At 34.7% G+C, this 26,890-nt stretch overlaps 1 protein-coding gene across 1 annotated transcript; it reads right to left on the reverse strand.

Annotated features, from left to right (window-relative positions):
- Positions 1-78: 78 nt before the first annotated feature.
- On the reverse strand, positions 79-26,848 carry LOC138694720 (superkiller complex protein 8). Its single transcript, XM_069818713.1, has 8 exons — positions 26,718-26,848; positions 26,475-26,584; positions 24,149-24,312; positions 18,792-19,027; positions 16,569-16,662; positions 15,541-15,634; positions 12,368-12,539; positions 79-321 (listed from the first exon to the last, which is right to left on the reverse strand). Exons 1-8 carry the CDS (start codon positions 26,718-26,720, stop codon positions 232-234), a joined length of 963 nt encoding a protein of 320 aa, XP_069674814.1. The 5' UTR covers positions 26,721-26,848; the 3' UTR covers positions 79-231.
- Positions 26,849-26,890: the final 42 nt, after the last annotated feature.

Here is a 26,890-nt window from a genome sequence, read left to right on the forward strand (position 1 = left end):
TTCATATACGATAAATTCATGAACAAAATATTGAAATTAATCTTTACTTTTAAATGAGTAAATAACTAAATAAATATATATGTCTCAATCAGTAAAGTATTTATTGAAAGCATCAATATCAAAGCACAGGAAGATGAAATATGGTACATTTATGCGTAAAAGAAAACTCTGCTTTGGCATCAATTTTTTCTCATCAAAAGAATTTTATATATCACTTGTAAGGCATTGGAATTACACTGGACAATCATAAATATTTATTGCTCGATCTTCAGACACAGAAACGACTTTGTTGCCATCTGGGTTATATTTTACTCCCCACACCTGAAAAAAGAGAGAGAAAAAAAAAAACAACTTATTAAATCAAAACACTTACAGATATTAGTACCTACATATTCAGTGATTTCCAGCCTGGATCTTTTCAGGAACATATTTCACACACATATTTTTCGAAATCTCTGATAATTAAATATAGCAAGTCCAGTGAGCTGTTTCTTAAAATGAGTTCTCTGCCACGGAAATCAGAGACAAGTAAAAAGTCAAGTACATTCAGTTTCTTAAAATTTTTGACAAGCTTGTCACAGTTTCATTAGGCCTATGCTTTATACTTTGAGCACGAGATCCGTATGAAAGAGCATGATCGATGCGGTTACGTCCTATATGAAAGTTTTCAGCACATTTTGTGTGTGTTAAAGATGCTTCAGGTTTCTTACCTTTACTTTCAAAATTTTCATAGTACTTACATCTGTTTTATAACATTGCTCATCACCACCTAAATAAGACACCAATAGCATCAGTCCCCTTTCGGTAAGCCTACCACACTTCTTGAAATTTACAAACAGATTTTCCATCTTTCTGGCACAAATTTAAACTGGGTTTGCTTATCTTACTTTTTAACATTATCTTTTGTTCAATGTGTTAGATCAGAAAAACTGTTATTCAATAAATATGCCACAGAATAGAAATCAGGACTGTTAAAATCACATGTCATTGCAAAACCAACTATTTCACACAAGAATTTCCGAAAACTGACGGATTACAGTACTTACAAGGTTTATTGTCACTGACCAGATTGTTTGGAATGGGAGTGGAGGAAAGAGTGGAAAAATAAGCCTATTATCTTAGTACACAGGTCTTCTGAGTGTCATAAACCACGTGCTAGCAGTCTTGGTGCAGTGGAGTTCCGCATACCAGACCTGGTTCTTTTTCAATAGTATTTGGGAAAGGATAGAGGTTCAACATAGATGAACGGCAGGTTGTCTTGTCACCGACTCACTGTAACAGTGAGGGATCTAGTTTCATCGATGTAGCCTAACCAAAAAGTAAAACAAATTAAAAAAAATAAATTACTGCTTTATTATGAATATGCAGATCATTCTACCTTACTTCTAGGCTTATATTAGCATAATATTAAATGCATTAGAGAGATAGTACCCTATCTATCCGTACACCTTGCTACTGATGATGATAAAAATTCAATCACTGATAGTTGGGAAGGAAAAGGCCAGATTTGCACAGTATTGCATGACCAACACACAACAAGTACAAGAAAAGAAAAGTCTGATCACAAAATTACTTAATGGAAAAGGGAAGTTCTGCTGTGTACAGGAAGTTGGAAAGGGAGAGTTCTGCAGCAGCACTCGTATTTCACAGCAAAGCTAATTAAAGGAAGGACATGGTTTAGACCAGTGGTCGCTGAAATGGGTAAAGGGTAAGGAGTGTATCGTAATATGCATTGTTATGCAGAAGGAAGAGGCAGAAAGCATACCCATCAGCAGCCACGGATGCATGCTAGTGTAATGTCTTATCCATGGGTAAGAGATGCTGGCTCAATGGTGCACTGTGCTGATGACAACTGCTTTAGACACAAATTGTCACTGTTTATAGATGCATGTGTACCAACACTAACATAGGTAATCATAATGAAAACTTATTTTTCCTTTTCATTTGTGGAAAAGAACAGTTTTGCAAAGCACCTTCTAATGTAATTTGAAGTTGTAGCTGTGTTTCCATTTAATAAAAATATTTTTAGACAATTTTTCTTAAATTTCCAGTCACTTAATTTAACTTTGATGCCATTTCAATGGTAACTTTTAAGCATTTTTGGGTTGTCATAATCTGGACCCTGCTTATGACCTATATTTAAGGATAAGTGTATTGGTCACAGTAGGCTACAACGAAAACTTATTCAAGAGTAGTGGAGAGGATGCCATATACTCACAGCATTATTACCACACCATATGGTTCGATTGAAACTTAAGCATGAGGTCATTGGCAGTTCACATGATAGTAAAATGTTGTTGTTGTTTTCTAATGCCAGGCATTTGACAAAGTCATTTGACCTCTTGCACTCCAATATTTTTCAAAGATATTGTCACAGTCAGTGACTGACGCACAGATTTTGAGGTGTTCTGAATCCATTTCTTGATTTGAGTTGCACAATGGACAGTTAGGGGACTGATATATTCCAATTCTATGCACATGCTTGGCCAAACAGTCATGGCCTGTTGCCAATCTAGATGCACCCATAGACGATTTGTGTGGTAAATCGGGAATCAACTGTGGATTATGATGCAGAGAGTTCCATTTTTTCTCTTGAGATTGTGTTATCAAATTTTGTTTGTTGAAGTCTAAGTATGTAGATTTAATAAATCTTTTCACAGAGACCTAGTTGGGAGATCTTGTTGATCACCAGCTTTTCCTCCTTAAGCCACTGGAGGACGATTTTAGTGCCATAGCAGGGCGGCACTAGGAACAGAAAAGTAGAAAGGGTAGGAAGGAAAGTGAAATGAACCCCTAGGCCTCGAATGCCCTAATACTGTCGGGGTCAATGAAAGTAAGAGTTTAGTCAGAGGACTGGATAGGAAAGAGTAAAGAGAGAATTAGGTATTGAATAGAGAAAAATTATACCAAATTCGGTCATTAACTCATCAAGCTGACCAGTGCTAATTGATGAGTAGTCCCTCCCTTCAGTTCAGCTTGTAAAATTATGCTTACTAACAGCTGCACCACAGGAAGGTAGGGATGGGACATTGGGTATTTGTCCAGGTTGGTTCCTTAAAGCCTTCAATGGAAAGGATTAATGGCTCTCCCTCCTGTATTCGACAAATACCGTTTTGCAGCCAAAATGTTAAAATAACAACTTTTAGAAGATTTAAATTAAGGTTGGAGCAAGTATAATTTCACACAGCCTAAACCTAACTCCATCATTCTGACTGTGATACAGCTCTGTACTAAATCACAATAAAGAGTGTGTAGTTTACAAAATGAAATCATGTTACAACCACATGCAAGACACATATTTTTTAATATCGTATTTTCAATTATTTAATTTTTATAAATCCTGTAGTTTATGAAAAGTTGAGAACCCAGGTTAGAAATCACAGAACTATAAAATCATTTTCTCAAGAATTAAGCTGAATATTAATAAATTAAAATAATTATTAGAGATCTAATAAAAAAGTTTTATTTGCATACCTTTAGAGAAACTGACAAAGAAATATAGTAAATGAAGAAAAAGTTTATATACTTAGCTGAATGCACTCAGAACTGATGGAAAGGTAATCAAGGTAACTATCTAAATTGTGAATTTATTTAACAATGAATTGCTACAGTAGAGCCTGTAACAGTTCAATGAAAAAAAGTCACAATTTAGACACTGAACCTCATATTCGGCTTCTTCTTCTCAGATGATGTGGCAGAAGATTAAAGAAATTCCAAGGCATTAAGAAATGAACTTCAAGTACGGTATTTCTAATTCATAAATTAAAAGAAAAAGCAAATGCATAATTCTTTCCCAATCCGTACATGCACTCATGGCATTTTAGCTATAAAAAAGGAAAATATTTGAGAAAGAGAGTGGAACAAGCAGTTAAGACTAAGACAACAGATAAAATTAAGGAGAGAAGCTCTATTATGGTGGCCGAGATTGAAAAGCAGTTGCTGAACAAAGCATAATAATAAATGAAAAGGCAACATAATACTGACAAAAAAAATGAACACTTATGGTTAGCACCTCAACATATCTTCCAGTCTAACCATGAACCACCAATTACATGCTGCATTTCCGACTTAATAGTTGGTAAAACAAAAAAATTCACAAGTTTCTAATACAGTAAATTACGTGTTTCATTATCATTTCTATTCATATTAAGATTTTGATGTTAATAGCAAATAAAAGTAGATTAATATGGTTATTTATCAAGGTTATCCATTGTCAAAACTTACAATAACAACAACAATAATAATAATAATAATAATAATAATAATAATAATAATAATAATAATAATAATTACAATAATAATAGTAGTAATAGTAATCTACACTAATAATAAATCTGTAACCGAAATTTTTCTGGTAATTTTCGATTTTCCGAAAATAATTGGTCCTAACATATATAATTAACCACCCTGAAACCGAAAATCGCTTTTTTTTAATTTTTGTTTGTATGTCTGTCTGTCTGTCTGTATGTTTTCATGCGATAATGGATTTCGATGAAAATTGGAATATAAATTAAGTTCGTTGTAACTTGGATTTTAAGCTATTTGGCATTCAAAATACATTGTTTAAAAGGGGGGTTATAAGGGGGCCTGAATTAAATAAATCGAATATCTCGCTTATTATTGATTTTTGTGAAAAATGTTAAACAACAAAAGTTTCTTTAAAAATAATTTTCGATATGTTTTATTCCATGAAAAATGTTGATAGGACTGATATTTAATGAGATAAATGAGTTTTAAAATTAAAATAACTGCCATCTAAGGCCATGTAATGAATTAAAAAACAAATGACTTCGTCTATAAGGGGCCTTGGACAGCAACAATCGAAAGCTATGAAAGATAGCCTACAGAGAATGTTTCTGTTTGTATGAAGTAATATTGGAAGCTAAATTAACCGATTTGTATAACTAATTATTATTTCACCATTGGAAAGTGTAGTTTCTCTAGATGGACATAATGCTATAATGTTATTACAGTAACTTCTCATCTATACTAATAATAAATCTGTAGCCGAAATTTTTCTGGTAATTTTCGATTTTCCAAAAATAATTGGTCCTAACATATATAATTAACCACCCTGAAACCGAAAATCGCATTTTTGAAATTTTTGTTTGTATGTCTGTCTGTCTGTCTGGATGTTTGTTACCTTTTCACGCGATAATGGCTGAACCGATTTATATGAAAATTGGAATATAAATTAAGTTCGTTGTAACTTAGATTTTAGGCTATATGGCATTCAAAATACTTTATTTAAAAAGGGGGGTTATAAGGGGGCCTGAATTAAATAAATCGAAATATTTCGCTTATTATTCATTTTTGTGAAAAATGTTACATACAAAAGTTTCTTTAAAAATGATTTCCGAAAAGTTTTATTCTTTACAAAATCTTGATAGGACTGATATTTAATGAGAAAAATGAGTTTTAAAATTAAAATAACGCCATCTAAGACGGTGCAATGAAATAACAAACGACTTCGTCTATAAGGGGCCTTGGACAACAAGAATCGAAAAAGGGGCCTTGGACAGCAACAATCGAAAGCTATTAAACTTAGCCTACAGACAATGTTTCTGTGTTTGTATGAAGTAATATTGGAACCTAAATTAACCGATTTGTATAATTAATTATTATTTCACCATTGGAAAGTGTAGTTTCTCTAGATGGACATACTCCTATAATGTTATTACAATAACTTCTTAGTAAATCGAGAACAGGTAAGATTAAAATAGCTTCCTATGCACAGAAAATTTGATAGGCTTTTTTGTACATTCGTTTTCTGTAGTTCTTAAAATAATATTTATGTACACACTCATTTTAATCTCAGAGAATTAACGAACAATGAGAGTGTATTGATTTAGTATGCAGTAATAGTACGTTAGCTTAGCAATCCATTATTTTATAATTAAAATTTTAACTATGCTCAATCGAATCGTGTTAAAATACATAAAATAGACTATATATGCAATAAATGCAATGCAAAAAAAAAAAAAGGGGTAATGAGCCAAGCAGATTATGTTGCGCTGTTGTAAAAGTTGTTGCTTCTGAGATTCAAGAGCCCCCACAACAAATTAAAAACTTTCTTATCGAAGTACATCCGTTATCAACACATATGTAGCCGAAAATTTTCTGGTAATTTTCGCTTTTCCAAAAATAATTGGTGTTAACATGTATAATTATTCATCCTGAGACCGAAAATTGCTTTTTTGACATTTTTGTTTGTATATCTGTCTGCCTGGATGTTTGTTACCTTTTCACGCGATAATGGCTTAATGAATTTCGATGAAAATTGAAATATACATTAAGTTCGTTGTATTTAGATTTTAGGCTATATGGCATTCAAAATACTTCATTTAACGGGGCCTGAATTAAATCGAAATATCTCGCTTATTATTGCTTTTTTGTGAAAATGTTACATAACAAAAGTTTCTTTAAAAATGATTTCCGATAGGTTTTATTCTATGCAAAATTTGGTAGGTCTGATAGACTTTTAAAATAAGAATACAATACGTTTTCACCGCCACCTCAGATTGTAGCGTTGTTGTTCCTGCAGTAATTCCCATGTGCAAAATATAACATTTTTGAGTAGGAAGAAAAAACACATTTATTCATTCCATGGCAATGGTACATAGGAGATCGTGAATTTTTACATTTTCGAAAGAAAGAAATATAATTACATATCACTGTTTATACTGTATCACTATTTAAGTTATTTGAAGGTTTCAGAACCATAGTGGGCCAAGCGCCATTTACTGAAGGCGTAGAAAACAAAGGTTAAAATTAAGTTATTACCATAATTCAATGGAAACCTATAACAAGTAAAATAAAATATACACATTAAATCTAAATGATGTCAATCTTCATTAAACTATGATTGCATGTAATAAAAATTAAGAAACAGGTTAAAGGAATTGTCATTGCACCAAATGAGTGTCTCTGGACCAAAATGATCGCATTTTAATTATTTGGATGCAATTTAAATTAAGTAACATATTAAACGATTTATCATTCTATCAAACACGAATGTTCCCTGGATCAAACGTCCTATTTTAATTATGTAATTACTTTATATTTATTTCTAACGGGTGCAGTGGACCGCACGGGTACGGCTAGTAATAATAATAATAAATCATGTTGTTGTTGTTGTTTTCTAATGCCAGGCGTTTGACAATAAAGTCATTTGACCTCTTGCACTCCAATATTTTTCAAAGATATTATCATGACCAGCCAATGAAGCACAGATTTTGAGGTGTTCCGAATCCATTTCTTGGTTTGAGTTGCACAATGGGCAGTTAGGCGACTGATATATTCCAATTCTATGCAGGTGTTTGGCCAAACAATCATGGCCTGTTGCCAATCTAAATGCAGCTACAGACGATTTTCGTGGCAAATCGGGAATTAACTGTGGATTTTGATGCAGGGAGTTCCATTTTTTCCCTTGGGATTGAGTTATCAAATTTTGTTTGTTGAAGTCTAAGTATGTAGATTTAATAAATCTCTTCACAGAGTAATATGTAGATATAGTAACAGGTCTGTAAGTAACAGTGCCGCCCTTCTTTGCTGAAGCATCCGCATTCTCGTTTCCCAGGATTCCACAATGGGATGGTATCCACTGGAATACAATTCTTTTATTGAGTGATATTAATTGAGAGAGTATTTTAGTTATTTCTGCTGTTTGAGATGAAGGTGTGTGTTTAGAGACGATTGATAGAATAGCTGCTTTGGAGTCTGACAATATAACTGCATTCTTAAATTTATTGATGTGGCATAGAAGATTCCTGAGACTTTCACTTATTGCAATGATTTCACCATCAAAACTTGTTGTTCCATATCCAAGAGATCTATAAAGGGAGAAGAGACAGCACGTAACACCTGCACCTTGTTCTCTGGAGATCAAGGATCCGTCGGTGTATAAATGAAGCCAGTTTTGTGGAGGGTACCTAATATTAATTGTCTCTAAAGACAATTGTTTCAGTATTTCAGTGTTTACTTCTGATTTCAGTATTTCTTCTGTTAAATTTAGATTATATTCTATATTTAACAGAGTTAAAGGATTTGGTTTAATTTGTAAGTTTTCTTTTAAATTCGGGATATTGATTTTCTGTTTTAATTCTTGAACAATGGATATGAAACTTTTTTGAGTTTTCAATCTACAGAGAGGACTGTATGAATGCCAATTGTTTCCTGGTAATCTGATAAGTTTTTCATATTGAATCAGTGCTTTTTCTTCTATTGTCATTTTGATGCTGTTAATATTAGTGAGGAATCTCATAGAATCTATTGGCATTGTTTTGATTCCACCAGTAATGAGTCTGAGAGCTTGGTTTTGAACATATTCTATGTCGTTTATGAAAGGTGAAGTAATTAAAATTTCTCCGCAGTATGTCAGCACTGGCTGTATAAACATTTTGTATGTAGTGTTCAAAGTATTCCTAGAGCATCCCCATTTCTTTCCTGCTAGTCTTTTTAGAAGGGAGAATCTTTTACGAGCTTTTTCAGAAATGTATTTCAAATGGTTGCTCCATGTTAACTTACTATCGAAAATAACTCCAAGATATTTGGATTCATAAGTCCTAGGAAGGTGTTGGCTATTGTATTGGATATTGAATTCTTTCTTTTTTACCAAGTGAAAATATTTGGTAGTTACTTTTGCTTAAATTGAGTGTCATCAAATTTGATGTATTCCATTCATGTAGTTGATTTAGAGCTTTAAGAGCAGAATTTTGAATTTTGTCTCTATGTCTGTAAGATCCGGAAGTCCACAAAACTATATCATCTGCAAATAGTGCTGTTTTCACGTTTGATTCCTCTAATAGGGAGGGTAAGTCATTTATATAAATATTGAATAAAGTTGTGCTGAGGACAGCACCCTGAGGTAGACCTCGATATGTTTGTCTGTAACTAGAAAGTGAGTTATTGAATTTAGTGGCAATGAATCTTTGACTAAGGAATTCTGATATCCATCTGAACATATTGCTGGAGATACCTAATTTCTGGAGTTTTAGTAATAATTTATTTCTCCAAACAGAGTCATATGCTAACTGAAAGTCGATAAATATTGCCAAGGTATCTTCTTTCTTGTTAAAACTGTCTTTTATTTCTTGGCCAAGGTGTATGACTTGTTCATTGGTAGAGTGTAGTTGTCGAAAACCAGCTTGTCTTGGTGATAAAAGATTTTGGGATTCTAAATACCAAGTTAACCTGTTGGAGATCATGGACTCCATAATAAATCATTTATTCAATTATACTGTATCAACTTACAGTTTAGTGTTGGTAGAACTGATAATGGGATGATACTTTGAAAATATGAGCCCAAGGATTTGCCATACTATTATGTGAAATTTGTCTTATAGTTGGAGACAACATTGGGAGGGGGAGAAAATCAGGTACTCAGCCCAAGCAAGATTCGAACCCACATCCAATGGCAGCTTCAATCACGGGAATATGTCAATGGCCCTTGCCAATCTTATTTAACATATACTGTACAGATGATATCATTATATAAGAAAAGAAATACATTACTGTAGATGTAATTGTACCATGATTCCAAATTAGATGAAATAACTAGCGTATTTTATCGAATACCCAGCGCACTCTTTTCCCGAAATATACAAGTAAAAAATACAGTGCGTGGCTTATTTGAAACGAAGTTGGCAACATTGCCAGATTTTCCTCCCACGCAATTCCAATGGTGGTAGGACATGTCATTATCTTCTCGTGCGTATTTCAACTGTTAACATTGTTAAATGATGTTTGAATTAGCAGTACCTGTGTCAGAATCAAGTTCAAGTGTGATAAGTATATATGTAGTTTGTGTCTTATATTTTCAATGATTCGTGATGCATGGACACGCATATCTCTCCCTCTTGTTGAAAAGGGCTTCAAAAAGTGTAGCATCTCCAATCAGCTGAATCGAACAGAGGATGACTGTGTATGGAGAAGTGTAAGTAAAGACAATTGATCTCTTTGTAACTAGATAGTTTGCCCATACTAAATTAAGAGTATCACCTCCACTTTCATCACATAAGAAATCAAGAGTCTAGTCAGCCTGAAACTTAAATGTACGACTTTTACCTCAATATTAAATCTGATGTACAACCCTTGTGTTCACCGGTGACTTGTACTTGCATGCCTTAGTGCTCTGAACAGCACATATGTGCAGTGAGGCACATTTGCGCTCTCATTGACATCACTGTCTTAGCAGGAAGGTGGAGGAGAGAGAGAAAATATTATGAATGAGAGACTTGAAAAATTCGTTCTAATGCCTAACTTCTTACTCATGGTCTTCAAATTAACAGGATTGTAAGCAACATATTTTCAAATGTACGATACTACATACAAAAGTATTTTAGAATATGAGCATACGAGGTCGGCAGTCTGGTAGCCTCATTAGTAGAGGAACTGGATATTGACTGGAAGGCCCAGGTTCAATCCCAAGTAGTGATGGGATTTTTCTTGTTGCCAACACTTTCAGAACGACCTTGGTGTCCACTCAGTCTTCTATCAAATTAAGTACCAGGTCTTTCCTGGAGATAAAAGGTAGATGGAGCATGGTGCTGACCTCACCACCTCATTCTAGAGTGGAAATTATGCCCCCTATGCAAGGTCTTTAAAGGGGATACCTTCCCTTTTTTATCATATGAAGTCAAAGCCGGCCTTAACTATGCAATGGATGCAAAGTTTTGGCAATGAGAAGATTATATCGACAGGACAGTTTAAAAGGGGGAAAAAAAACTCAAAATTTGAAGTTTTGAGAAAGTTGCATTTTAATGCTTCATGTTGCTGTGAAAAATCCAATTAACATCACTCTCATTGGAAACTTAGAATATATATAAAACATCATTAACAGAATTTGGAGTAATTTCAATTATCCTTAGATTTTAAATTTCAGGTTTCACAGAACTTTAGATTTTGATTTGTTTCCCTATTAAACTGGCTCACAGATATGAAAAAATAACTTTTTATAGAATACAAGTAGTTGTACATTAGTGGATAGATAATGAAACTCAAACATGTGAAAAGAATGTGAAACAGATTCAAGCCAAATATAAGAAGAAATTTTGGCTCCTCTAAAAAGAGATGAGGCCAAAATAAGCTATTTTGCATAATTTACTGATCATAATGATGGAGATACTGATGACAGTGATAATGGCGATGATAGTGAATAAGAACTGTTCATCCCCACTGTAGTGTTAAAAAATTATGGTTTATTTAACGACGCTCACAACTGCAGAGGTTATATCAGCGTCGCCAGTGTGCCAGAATTTTTTCCCGCACGAGTTCTTTTACATGCTAGTAAATCTACTGACATGAGCCTGCCGCATTTAAATATACTTAAATGCCATTGACCTGGGCCGGAATCGAATCCGCAACCTCGAACATAGAAGGCCAGCGGCTATACACACTACACTACCGAGGCTGACCACTATAGTGTTATTGTGGTCATTATTTTATATGTATTTTTTTCCTTTTATGCTGTACAACTTTTAGTATATTGTACATTTTTATTCCATAATGCTACTGTCTGTGATTGGTATATGAGATTGAAAAGATGTTATTTTATGCATGTAACTTCATTATGTATCGAATTCTCCCCTGATCATGCGATCACTCTCTTTCAGGGGCGTACTAGAATTTTGTATATTTACCAGTTCTTTATATTATATTTTTCTGGCAAAAAAACTCATAAATTTATATCCGGTTAATTGCATAAATTCGTTGTAAATATGTATATTATAGTGCTGTAAAGCACTAAATTTTACGTATTATAAACATAGTAATGTAAAAAAAAAAAAATTGTACCTGAAGAGAATTTTAATAACTCACTGAAATGCTGTCCTATAAGTGTGAGTCAGCCATTTTGAACCACGTTCCTACTCGTTCAAGAGTAAGAGGAAACTTGGTCACACATTACTGTACTAAAAAGTTCAGTGTGATGTCAAAGTCTCGTTAGTGCAAATGTAATTACATCTCTCAAGTTACATTGGAAAATATTCATCTGGCTTCAAATATTATGTGTGTTGCAATTAGCATTCTGCACAAAAAACGGAGGCAAGCATGGTAATCGAAGACAAGATGGGAATTATGTCAAAGTTACCTATAAAATTACATAACCTAAACTATTAGTGCATAAGTAGCAAGCATTAGGAAATAATGACAAAATATCTAAGCACAAGACTGTGATGCAGAAAAATATAAACAAAGCATGCCTGGTTAGACAATATAGCACTCAGAAATTGAATGAAAGACAGCATGTTGATTTAAGCAGCTTGTACTTACATGCTCAGACATATACATGCTTCTAGCTGAGAGAGAATGTTTTTCAAATTCAAAAATAATAATTTTAAGAGAATTAAAATTAATGATATGTAAATACCTGATCAGTATGTTCATTGAATGTGTGAATACACTGTCGACTATTCAACTCCCAAACTCTTACAGTCTGATCAGAACTGCTCGAAACGAAATGTTGGTTGTCTGGCGAAAATGCAACACTGAGGACCCAAGAAGCATGACCTGACAGAGTGCCTGCAACGTTTGCATGTTGCCTGCAACAAATAACATTCAACATAACCCATCATTAAGCTGACACAAAATACCAAGCATCGAGATGAAAGGTATCCAAAATAAAATATTGTATCTCGGAAAATATTTATTATAAATATTTTCAGCATGTGCCATTGCAAAGAGAATCTATTAAAATTCTATCCATACCCTGCTCCAATACATGTGCCACCTGGTGACCTTGGGCGAGATCAGTAAACATATTGACAAAGTTGTATGTTCTTTATGGCTATCTACTACATCAATTCAAAAAGTAGTTTTGGAATGCAACTTAGATTTAGAACGTAATATGGATGTGAACATTCAATATCCAGTTCTGGGACCAACAAACTGAAGACTACAGGTAGTTATTTCTTATTTTGGATATCTTCAGATATGGTACCACCTTTCATCTGTGTGTTATAAAGTAGGACTCAGATTTATATGTACTATAAAGTAGTATTGCTACTTTGTATATATTTAATATAGCCATATACCCAGGAGTATAACAAGGCTGTGCACTGTCACCAAGTCTTTTCAATATATATATATTGACGAAATAATACGTCTATGGTATAAAGATTATAAATCAGGAATTTAGATTACAAATAACACAAAATTAAACACGTACGGTTTTATTTGCTGATGATAAAGTTTTAATTGCTACTTCCGAAAACAATTTACAAAGAGGCTTATTTAAATTACCAAGAATCACAATAGAATATGGCATGCAAGTATCAGTTGAAAAATCAAAATAATGGCATTTAAAAGTAAATACCTCTCAGAAGTAAAATTGTAGCTGAAAACAAGATCTTAGAACAAATAAATTCTTTCTATTACTTAGGATGTAATATTTTTTACGAAGGAGAGATAGATGTAAACAAAAAAAATTACAAAGTTCATACAATTTATTAGGACAGCTGAATTCCACCTTAAAATCTAGACGCACAAAAACACTCCAGGATAAAATTATATAAAACTCTCACTCTACCAACCATCCCCTATGGAAGCGAAATTTGGGTCTTGAAGCAAGACAACCAACAGATTAAGAGAGCTGAAATGAGATATCTACGGTGAATTGCTGGTTATACATTGTTCAATCGCAAAATGACTGCGAAAATACTACAGGAACTTAATATAAACCCACTGGAGGAGAAAATTTCCACATACAGAGGTAACAAACAGTGTACAACATGTATTTTGAATGTCAGTGAATAGGACACCTCAGACAATACTTCGATATTACCCTTGGGGACAACAATGACCTGGACGCCAACTAAAACGTCTTCTAGACCCTGTCTATCTTGTCAACCCTAAACTCATGTTTGGAATATGATGATGATGTATCATATATTTAACCACACCCCCCACTTGAGATCACTTCTGGACACTTAGTTGTGGTGCGGGAAGCAATATATATTATGCGCAATCACAGAAGCTTTTAAATAAGACAAAACAAATTTTAGCACAGCATCTCTTAATAACTGCTGTAATGATAACTTGCATATGCAATACACTCAGCTAGTCCACTGCTGTGGAGTAAAGGTTAGCATGCCTGACCGTGAAACAAGAGGGCCCAGGTTCAAATCCTGGTTGAGGTTTTTTCCGGGTTTTCCTTCAACCCATTAAGAGCAAATGCTGGGTAACTTTTGGCGCTGGATTCTAGACTCATTTTGCCAGTATTATCACTTTCATTTTACTCTGATGCTAGATAACCATAACAGTTGATAAAGCATTGTAAAATAACTGATTAAAAAATTATACTCAGTGCAGTCCCGACGTATTATCAGATAAAGATTGGGAGATTTAAACTTCATGTAAACCACGCTTTCTAAACTGTAATGTACACCATCTCTACACAAATACAGTTGATGTCATTTTAGTTTATAGTGCATATAAATCTGGGCCCTAGTTATGAGCATACCATCCCAAAAACAGCCACACAGGATATTTAATATCTTTTACTTTTTAGGCATTTCACCCTTGTCAGGATATAACCTGGTATCCTTACACGTAATAATAAATATATATATATATATATATATATGCAGAGCCATTTATAGGAATTGTGGACCCACCCTCCTCACAAACATTTGGCAGGCCCTCTACTCGCCAATATTTTAATGAATGTTAAAATTCTATAATCTAAACACAGTACTAAGACAACAAACTAAGGAAATTTTATTACAATGTCCCCACACAGAAGAAAATAAACTTTCAATAGTATTCTTACTGAAATAGTAATTATGTTATTAGAATTCTTCTTTCGTGGAAAAAAAAAAAATGTTGTAAAAAAAATTTTGTCTTCCTCTCCTTAAAAAAAAAAAAAAAGCATACTGTGTGAAATACCAGTAATTAGTTGTAGTTAAAAATACTATTATTCACTATTTAACATCACCTAAGAAGAGTTATGTACAGTAAAATCCTTCGTAACCAGTACCCAAATAACTGGAAATACCAAAACAATGGCACTTATGGCTGTGGGGAAAAAAAAAATGAATCTGCCACATTGTCACAATCTGGGCCATCAGTTCTGCCACATTAGAAAGTTTGCACGAACTTTCGTTTTCAGTAAATATTTGAACATAAAATTAGTGTTTGTGTTGTGTGATGTGTTTTAATAAAGAAAATCCACACAGTTTTTATGTTTATTTAATTTTGTTCGGGATGTCAGTATCACCACATTAGGAAGTTAGCACAAATTTTCGTTTTCAGTGAATATTCGAACCTGGAATTAGTGTGTTATTTGTGTTATGTGATGTGTTTTAATAAGGAAAATCCATACATTTTTTATACTTAATCAGTTATGAGCAAGTGATAGAAAAATAAGCTTCACATGGCTGCAGTTTCAACATTTGCCACCATGATATACAAACTTTTCTTTTTGTATATACTGGTAGTTATTCAATTATCCAGCAAAATCTTGTATCTGGAACTAGTCTGGTCCCTTTGGTGCTGGGTAAGAGGGATTCTACTGTAGTAGGAACTGTTTGAACTTATACATACACGTCATATAATTTCATATGTCCATCATCTGAAGCAGTAAGGAGCAACTGCGAATCAGGAGAAAAGCACAGAGATCTAATGGGCATAGCGTGTCCTGTAACAAAAAGAATACATAAATATCTCACATTTGCCTAAACCCACTGTGCGTGGGAAATATTGGAGAGCAAGAGAGTTAATGGCTTTATTGCCAAGAACTTGGCATTAGTTAACAACAACATATTTAAAAAATACACTATTTCATGGCACTATTTAAACCAGTATAAAATAGTTAGAAAATTTTTTTTCTAGATTTTTTAAAAAATGAAACTGTGCTTTTTGCCAACCTTCTTGCCATAGGAAAGCATTCATGCAGCTTAAATGCAGAAGAAACTACAACAATTAATTCATATTGAAAGTTCAGAAGTTCAATTTTTGTAGTGTAGGCTTTCATGGCTGGAGTCTATAGATCTAGATTCATTTTCCGAGCTGAGAGGCCGTGGTCTATTGGTTGGTTTTATACCAGACGTTTCATCTGCAACTGCGGCAGACATCTACAGTGGAGTGGTATCCGAGGTCGCAAAACTCTTCTCGGCATATCTGAGGCAACTGATCCTGTGGCTGGTTGTGCGGGCGTATTTATAGTGCAACTAGCGAGCCGAGGCCTGTTGTCGCTGCGGTCCGCGCCGCTTTGTTCGCTGCTCCCGTTCTGGGTTCCGTCCTTTTGTTGTAGTGGCTTCTTTTCTGTTCTGTTTAGGACCGGGTACCAACACTTGTTTAGCTTTATGCCTTCTTCCTTGCGATTAAACAGGCCTCGGCCCGCTAGTTGTACTATAAATACGCCCGCACAACCAGCCACAGGATCAGTTGCCTCAGAACTCGGATACTACTCCACTGAAGATGTCTGCCGCAGTTGCAGACGAAACGTCTGGTATAAAACCAACCAATAGATCACGGCCTCTCAGTTCGGAAAATGAATCTAGTTCAATTTTTCTTTAAAAATACAATACAGACGTGTAAATATGGCACTGTCTTCAACAAGTATTACTTACCTTCGAGAGTATGAACCAGTTTTCCAGAAGAAACATCAAAAATATTTATGATGCCGTCAATAGCTCCACTGGCTATATACTTCCCATCTGGACTCTGAAACAATAAAACTAATTTTACCCCACTGTCGAACTACAAGAGTATCCAGCACAGCTAGATACTAGCAACTCTTGCAATAAATAGTAGGTGGTTTGCATGACACTCCATATGTTTAACATACTGCGAGATGGGATGTGAGCAATCATACCACAAGGGCTAAGATTTTAATGATCTAAAAATGCAAATTGAAAAAAAATTATTTTGACACAAAAATTCTCGTAAAATAACGTAAAAATTATAATTGCCAACGACACCCCAGATGCTATGTTATACTCCTCAAGAAAAGTCAGGGGTTTGGGAGTGATAAAAGTTTCATGGGAAGTATATTAGTATATTTACAAAATACAGTACCAACATTTTGTAATTGTCTAACTAAAATTAATAACGACCACCTTCAACCAACAAGAAGCTTCTCCAATGAAATTAATGAAAGTTTGCAACACCTGGAGCTGAACACTGATAATCCACTAATGTCAAGAAGCTAAGCAAAACTTTGCGAGAACAACAGTATGAGAAGTGAAAGCAACTTTCCCACAAGGGTCAGAAAGTGTCTTCTTTCTCTGAATGGAATAAATGCAACTCTTGGATTTCTACCAAAAAAGGTCTTCCTTGTTCGCAGTGGACAAATGCAATAAAAATGAATGCCAACTTAGTGGCTCTGAAAAGTGTCCTGGGCAGAAGTAAATAAACCATTGCTGCACGTGCAATGAGATTGAAACCCTACCACATGTGCTTGGCTTCTGTAGAAAGGGAGAACTTCTCAAGATAAATCGCCACAATAGAGTAAGAGGCTAAGAGTGCAACAAGTGTGAAGTGCATGAAGAAATTCATTGATGTAAATCTGGAGAAAAAACATCATTACATCCTTGTTGTGCATACTTTTCACACAAATACAATATCAAGAACTGGGAAAAGATTGGGTTGCTTTTTGGTGCAAGAGGAACAATAATAAGATTTTCAGTTGATCTCTTCAACATTTTGGTCTACACAGTTACCATCTCGAGGACATCGAACTACAAATCTTACAAGACTATTTAGCTACAGTATACAATCATTTATGCTCTTAAAATGTAACAACTTCTTGAAAGTGGTAGCTGCTCACTCAAAATTACATAAACAAAACAAAAACAGTTATTATACCAATGCATTAAAATTATTAGCATACATAAATTAAAATATCTTGTTTGGATTGATCAGTATGCTGCATCTTCATGGTAACCCTTAGAAAAGTCAGCTATAACTTTGTTATCTCTCTCTCATCTAAAATAAAATACTAATCTGTGAATCTGCGATGCAACAGTCCATGCAGAATCTATGTAAAGATTAATTATTAATCCTACAGAATTTATCTGTTGCGGTAACACTAGAAAAGGGAGCTTCGATCCAGTGCTGTGAATTGAGCTTCAGCATAGCTCAGCTGTTAGAGCACTTGGTACGTAGAACCAAGAATCCAGGTTCAATCTCCAGCGCTGGAGTGAATTTTTCTCCTCTAATAACTATTGTTAGTCCATGCAGAGCCAAGTCTGACTGGCTGGCTGCTGGCTTCACATCCACTTGCCTCAGCAGAGGTGAACGATCATCGAACCAGAATGGAGGTATCGTATGGTTAGCATGATGATTCCCTGCCATTATGGCTGGCTCATGGAATCAGATTTCGTTACCTAGTGTAATCCCCTCAATTTATCACGAAGCTAGATGGACACTGGTTTCATACACTGGCTGATATTTTATGAGAAAATTCCTTCCCCATGAAGACTCGAACTGGTGTTTATAGAGTAATGCAAGTGCTAAGCATGATGGTTTTTTTTAATTTTAGTTGGTTATTTAACGACGCTGTATCAACTACTAGGTTATTTAGCGTCGATGAGATTGGTGATAGCGAGATGATATTTGGAGAGATGAGACCGAGGATTTGCCATAGATTACCTTGCATTCACATTACAGTTGGGGAAAACCTCGGAAAGAACCCAACCAGGTAATCAGCCCAAGCGGGGATTGAACCCGCGCCTGAACGCAATTTCAGACTAGCAGGCAAGCGCCTGAACCGACTGAGCCATGCCGGTGGCTCTAAGCATTATGTCTTAGGCTGCGACAATACATAAAGATTATAAAATCTGTTTACTTACATAAGCAATGCTAAGAGTAAACTTTCCTCTTGTATCAAGCGTTTGTTCTTGTTTAGCAGATTCAACTCCATATAATGCAATTTTTCCAGAGTGGCTGCCAGATATGATGTATTTATCATCAGGTGAAAAGGCGACAGTCCAGATGTCTACAGGTCCAACCTCGATGCTACCAATCTTCTCTCCAGTTGCAAGATCCCACAATCGTAAACTTGAATCTATTGAACTCGAAGCACAAGCTGAAACACATTATTATACAGAGTGGTCAGTAGCAATTGGAGCCATAAGGACAAGGCTCCTTACCATGAGAGTTCAGGAAAAATTGACAAGTGAAACAGACATTGAGAAGCACTGACCACACCAGTCAGTTTGGTTTAGAGTTTGTTAGTGAGTTGATGTGTTACTCAGTTCTGTGTTAAAATTGCTATCACTTATCATTGTGCTTAAGTTATACTGTTCATTGTTACAATCCGTGTCACCGTTTTTGGCATGTGAAATAAGTAATGGGAATGTTAAGTGCGAGTGTTTTACATTTGCTGCAGTCAGTCTGACAACTGTGTTTGGCAAATGGCTCATGTGACGTGTATAGGAAGTGGTACCATTCTCAGCTGGACTAGCAACATGCTCACAAAGTGGACACTATATATCTAGGACACACGCCAAAAACCCTGGTGCCAGCTGTACTTATAAGTATAATCTAGAACATCAACTTGATACCCTATGACGTCACCTTGGCTTACTTGGCCCACTTTGCCGCCTGCTGCACTTATGATTCGCTGCATTGGGCAAAGCTCTGACAGAAAAGACTGGTACAGGTTTGCAGTGGCAGTTCCTTTTTTGTGGTAATTATTTTCCATATTGATTAAATTAAACTTAAAGCAATTTGAATGCCTAATACTGGTATTTAAGTGTATAAAGCCAATTGATTGATAGATTAGTGATGAAATAAAAGATGAATAAAACGAAATACATTTTAGATTTATACTTTTCCTTTAATTTTGTTATGTTATAAAATACAACATTACAAAACATGACAACTGATATCCCTCTACTGATAGTATTGAACTCTGTTACAGTGAATTGTATTCTGTCTTTAATTAAATCATACACACTGTACTTAAAATGAAACAGACACAAATACATTAATGAGCCATTAGTGAAAATATTTACTGATCTCCTATAATGCTACTTTTAAGGGATTTCTGGGCCTCTTTCTTGTGTACTAATAGTTTAATATTATGCACTATGATCTGGGCAGTGCATGAACTGGGAAAACTTTGTAGATAGTAGTCAGATGAATTACTTCTGTGGTGAGATCTATTTATTTTCATTAATGAAAACAACTGTTCGCATATGTATGTGGATCTGAAAATGCACAGTATGTCGGAAGCATGCTGATTAAGCCTGATAAATCTGAATTATGAAAAATGTGAATAAAAATCACACAAACTATTTCCTACTTTTATATTTTTCCCTTCAGTTCACTATCACACTGTAACTCTGCAATTTATAGCTGAAGCTCAGCAGGAGCATCATTTACATCCATAATGATTCACTGTCTATGCTATGTAAAAACTGACGCCATAGTTCAAGTTTTGAAATCATAAATGAAATTTCCTCTGAGGGAGACAACAACTGTTGAGACATACTACTTCTATTCAACAATGCAGCTGCCTCCTACAAAGACTCATCACTGAACGGGAGATAGGGTTGCATAATGCTCAAGATGAAGTAATGCCCACTTAGCCTGCCTGCTAGCAGTATTCAGTGCCCATGCTCGTTATCGGTTGAGATGATCACTGGTCTAGAACAACGTTTTTTATGTAAAATACATTTGTAAAAATGAACTCGTACAGAACAAGGACAGGGTGATTTACAAGAAAATATCCTGTAAAACCTGTTTTTAGCAGGGAAACAGTTTAATCTGTTCAAAAGTTATGACAAAAAGCCTGTTATCAGATGCAAAATACTTACAGAAGGAAAATTAGATGAAATAGGTGAATGTTAATGTTATGTTTTATTTAACGACACTCGAAACTGCAGAGGTTATATCAGCATCGTCGGATGTGCTGGAATTTTGTCCCTCAGGAGTTCTTTTACATGCCAGTAAATCTGACATGAGCCTGTCACATTTAAGCACACTTAAATACCATCGACCTGGCCCGGGATTGAACCCACAATCTTGGGCATAGAAGGCCAGCGCTATACTCAGGCGCTCTCAGCTTTTCTCTTTTATCTAATCGTCTAAACTTGTTAGTTGGAAAACAAGACAATTAAATAATAAACTAACCCTGCCATGAATCGTTATGATCAGGAAGGTAATCAGCGTGTCAAGGTAGTCAAGTGATAACACACACTCACCGTATAAAACGCAACTATTTATTAGAACAAGCAAATAAATTCGTAGCACAGAAAATATCTTGCTAACAGTGTAGCGTAGACCAAATCCTTACATAGGTAGGTACTTCCCCACGCTGGCATCCATCTTGTCATACAACCTTGACATAACCATCACTCAGCACACACATAGCCGTTACATACAAATTGGTCACCCCTCAAACGTCACACAACAATGGGTGCCTTTGTCGTGAATTCCATACTTTTTAAATTCGTTCTACTGCAATAACTAGATTAAACATAAGCCGAAACCAACTCACTGAACTGATAGTATATAGAGGTAGGCTTTTAGTTATATCACAGCTAGAAAAACGATCCACCAAAAATACAAATATCGACCAGTATTTGACCAGAGTTGACTGAACGCAAGTCAGTCAGGAAAATGAAAGCAGCTCAAGCTAATAAGTACATCCCAAAACTCGCCGCTAAATTCCACCCGAATATCTTCTGCAATTCACTCGCAGGTTCCCGCACACCGTGTACTATACAGCTTCTGGGAGACTTATCGAACCCGGTTCGATCCCCGGCCTACGTAGCAGCTCATACCCTCCACAACACCCTCATTTGCCAGCACACATCCAACCTTCACGAGTCCTTAAACCAGACTAATGTCTTCTGCTATACACTGACAGATTCCCACTACACCGAGTACTATACAGCTCCTGGTAGACTTATCGAACCCAGTTCGATCCTCGGCCTACGTAGGAGCTCGTACCCTTCACACATTCGACCTCGAGTCCTCCAACCAGACTAACGCTACTATCGAAATGAAACTCACTTCACAGACCAAATTTAACTCACGCCACCATCTTAACCAATCAGCAAGCGCTATTATAAAATAATGACCGCTCCCCCGATCAAATAATAACTGCTCCCTCGGTATCAACTCATTACAGGTTATAGGAACAGAAACAGAGCATAAAAAAAAGAAAGTTGAGAGGAAAGCCATCTACGAGAAGTAAGAAGAACTAGATCAGAAAGAAAAAACTACAAGCCATCTATGAAGAGTTAGGATAATTAAAACTAACAGAGAAAAATATAAAGATAGAAAAATGTAAAAAAAAATAGAAAGGAAAAGAAAGATGTGCCGAAATATAAACGGCACAATACTAACTCGCCAACCAGGTCGACAAATAGGTGAATGATTGGAACATAAACCACACGTGTCATCTTTTACTTTTATCTCTCAGGAATGCTAAAAATACAAAGTGTATAGAATGAATCCTCATATACCAGAGTAACTTTAAGGAAATATAAAAAGAAAAACTGATCCATTAGTGGAAAGGGGCTGTATCATGTTAATGACAAATTCTTGAGATGATGTCAAATATGTGTTAAGAAAAAACAGTATCACTTCCAGCAGCTACTGTGGAGAGGGTGAGTATCAAACATTGTTGTGTTGTATATACCTAAGTTTTTATCCTGTGAAATACTGAGAAATTAACATGGAGAGCCAACAGTGAGAATTGGAGCAATAACTAGACAAGTGGCTGTTGCATGGCCTATCACAGATTGGCAAAATGCAATGAATTTAAGAAATGTGACAAGTTTACAAATACTGATCAACAATAGTTCCCAGATGACAGTGCCTCTTCAATACAGTTAACTGGCTGTAGAGAGTAAAAACTTAAGATAAAAGCACAACGAAAAGTAGTAATAATTCTTCATATAACAATTAATTTCTCTTAAAGCATTTTTTTATTTGAAAGGAATCCTATCATTTGACTTGACAATTTCTTCTGTGTAACATAAAATCTTCGTAATTGATAATAATCATCGTGTTTTTGATTTTAAATAAAGACTTGTGATTGTATCACTAAAATTATAATATTTCATACACATATATAACTTCTAGAAACATTGACTCATAGAAATTGAATGTATGCAAGAGTTCAAGAATAAATTTTTTGTGTTTAATTAGCACCAGATTACTGCTGTATTTTTCATTTCAAGTGAAGATTTTTAATTAATTAATTTATATACTAAATTTCATGCTTAACATACCTGAAAAATTGACTCTTAAATACTGAATATGGAAAAAAATTCGATCAATAGTTTAAAAAAAATCGCTAGTGTTAACAATACAACTTTTTAAACATAAGGCATCACAATATTTTCTTCTTATACCGTATTTACTCGTGTAATAGACGCACCTTTTTTCCGATAATCTTTGGATTAAAACTCCAGAATGCACGTTATATGAGAGGAAAAAATCATAACTACCCAACATCCCATGTGATAATCACAGTTTGTTTCGATATCGAACATTCAAGTAATATTGATAATGATCGATTGTACGACTTTGAGAGCATTGATATATGGTCATTCTATTTTTACAGGTGTGACCAATATTTAGTTAAATACTGAATAAAAGACTTTAATATAATGTAAAATTTTAAATTATGGTTTATTTAACAACGCTCAAAACTGCAGAGGTTATATCACCATCACCGGTGTGCCGGAATTTTGTCCCGCAGGAATTCTTTTACATGCCAGTAAATCTAATGACATGAGTCTGTCACATTTAAACACACTTAAATGACATCGACCTTGGCCGGGATCGAACCCGCAACCTCGAGCATAGAAGGCCAGCATTATACCAACTACACTACCGAGGCCGACAGTTGAAATCATGTAGTTCATTCAGTAACTCTGCTAATTGGTAATTTCTGAGAGAATTGGACTTTTTTTTTTCTGTATCTGTAAGGTTTTTAGAACAAGATTACCTTTTTTAAACTTGGATTTGCATTTGATCAAGGACATACAGAATATTTATAACGTGTTACAGGTGTGGCAAATAATGAAAATATTAAATTTCAATTATTTTATTATTATTTTCTCCAAATATCTGAAAATAAACTAATTAAAGATATAAAAGAAACAAAACCAAACTTAACATTATTACTTAAGTACGCTTAAACATAAGTAGGTACACAACTCATTTATAGTCTATATATACTTACTTGTACTGTCTGAATTAATAGCAACTGATACAACTCCCAAAGAATGACCTTCAAGCTTATGCTTAAGTTCCAACCGATCATTTTTGAATGTCCACACTTTAACCAAATCGTCTACAGCTCCTGTCACAATTATGTCTACTGGTTCTTCTGCTGAAGTTGAGTCTCTGAAAACGACAATAATACGTACACTGTTCTTTCTGCAGATGATAAAGTTCATTTTATTTATGCACTGCGACTTGGAAAAGTTATGACAATTTACAACATTCCTGTATGTGCCTAAATAGAAAGTAACTCAGATCAAGTATTTTACTTTCAAAAGAAACAGGTAAGCAAAAATATTGTAAAGAAGTTATGAAACTATTTTCTCAAAGAGAATTATTAGTTTTATCCATATATGGATAATGTCAGTACTAGAACTACTATTATCACTAAGTCACCATCATCATCATCATCATCATCATAGTTTTATATGACAGTTTCAACTGCAGCAATCGATTAGAATTATAGTTTTGATAGAAATATGATGTAATGAATAGAATTATATCTGGGAGCTTTGTCTACAGCAACTGAAAAAAAAAAAAAATTACAAAATGCCAGAGTAGTACCTTTCGGCAATCAAATTCTTAACATTTCCCTCAATATGTCACTAAGTTACCACCAGCCAATTTGTTATGAGAATTTAGTTGGATTATATAAATTTCATAAATTAATATTTTTTGTGTAATTTTTCTATTTACTTCTATGGTGTAAGTAAACAATGCTATTTCGAAGCACGAGGAGACTGCCATATTACTGAATTAAATTTACTCTAAATTCCCATAGTAAGAATTTGAGCATACAGTAATGGAGAGAAGTACCTAAATGATTGTTCTAAAACTTGATTTTTCTGCAAGGTTAAAAAAATTTCAACTATTTTAAATACAAGTATACATCCACATTCGACATTATAATCTATATTCAGTTTTATACATAACCAGTTCATAAATGACCAACACTTTTTGATATTTAAGGTTGTTTAAAATTCATAACATCTATACACTCCATTAAGATCTAAACAATCATTATGTTAATTTTGAACGCACATAAGTACTATAAATATAAGAAAGTGTTAAAATAATGGTTATACAGAACTGGATATTTATCTCTTCTTTCACTTCCAACTGTTATTTCAGTGATTTGATTAGTTCTAAAATAGACGCAGGTATTCGGAAAAATGTTATGAACAGCTGAAATTTAAATTATATAGCTACCTATTAGTAACGGAAATTTCCTGTATGAAGAATATCACGACTTTTTACAGAAAAAAAAAAAGACACTTTCTAGATAAGCAAAAATTGACATTTGAATAACATTGATTATTTTAATTTTCTCCTGGGAGAAGGGAATTAGTTTTCTCTAGGAGTAAGGAAATCTCCTTCACATTGTTTCACACATTGGTCTCCTCACCCTGTGTCTCTCTTCGTGCATGCATTTTTGCTTACATTTCTTGTGCACAAACACATATAGTAAATAAAACGAACTGTATCCATTTCATATATGACACTAAGGGTGGAAACTCCCCGCAACTCCATTACACTTTCGCCATAATCCTTCGATGTTATGCCTAAACCGCCAAAAACCTACATAATACAGTAACACTGTTTTGTTACGCTGTGAGGTTTTCATATGCTGCATTGCCTGCCACTAGGAGCTTATCTGGGGCCACCCGGTCTGCCAGCACTGAAACATTTAATATTGGAATTTGTACTTACCCAGCTCAAAGTAGGTGTTGAAAATGTCCCCCACCAACTGCTTGGAAAGTACAAATTCCTATACTAAGTTTCAGTGCCTGCAGATAAGTTCCTAGCGGCAGGCGACGGGAAAATGAAAACCGCGCGGCTAAACAAAAGTGTCACTGTACATAATAGAGATAGTACCAGTGTTAACCCTAAAACCCCACATTTTCACGCATATCCCATTGTGAGCACAAAAGCGGCGCATGCGAGTCAATTATTATGGCGTATTATGGTTAATTACCCTAGCTATTAAGAAATCTTGGTTAGGCCTAATGTTGTTCCATCCCACGAAATACGTTATTTAATTAAGTTCTGTGATTTTTTGTTAAAAATGTCTATCTGTCAGAACAGGCGACAGGATGTCACATCGCACTTAAATTTATCCATTTAATTATCCAATATTTTAAGCAGCGAGGTACAGTGGTATTCTGGGACAGTAAGCAGTCTAGTAAAATTATTTCGTTCTATGTGCAATTTCATCCGTGTATCAAATCTAATGCCGTCGACAAATGCCGGTTTGGTCATTATAACAAATTATTTAAGATAGATACCTCGAGCCTTCTGCATCACCATTTTCATCATCCTTCTTCTTCATTCTTCCCCAGGCACAGCTCCATATGCTATCTTCATGTGCATTGTCTTTTCTGTATAACAATGAATGCTGAAAAAACATTTAAATGAAATAGAAACATAACCTAAAATAGTTAATGTAGGCCAATATTTATATACAGGCATGCTTAACCCTAAGCAATCACATAAAAATGTAACGTATCTTCAATTACTAAAAAACTCACCATTTTACTGGAAAGTTATGTACATCCAATAATGAACTGATAAAACAATACACCATAAATGAGTTACTCCCCAAATATCACTAACACACATCACACCACGCTCAATCCTGTCATCTTTTCGGCTATTGTAGTAGCTAGTAATTGTAGAGAGCAGCAGTGCAGCACGTCTGCTA

This window comes from Periplaneta americana, chromosome 2, assembly GCF_040183065.1.
Source record: "Periplaneta americana isolate PAMFEO1 chromosome 2, P.americana_PAMFEO1_priV1, whole genome shotgun sequence".
In the NCBI taxonomy this organism is placed as follows: Eukaryota; Metazoa; Arthropoda; class Insecta; order Blattodea; family Blattidae; genus Periplaneta; species Periplaneta americana.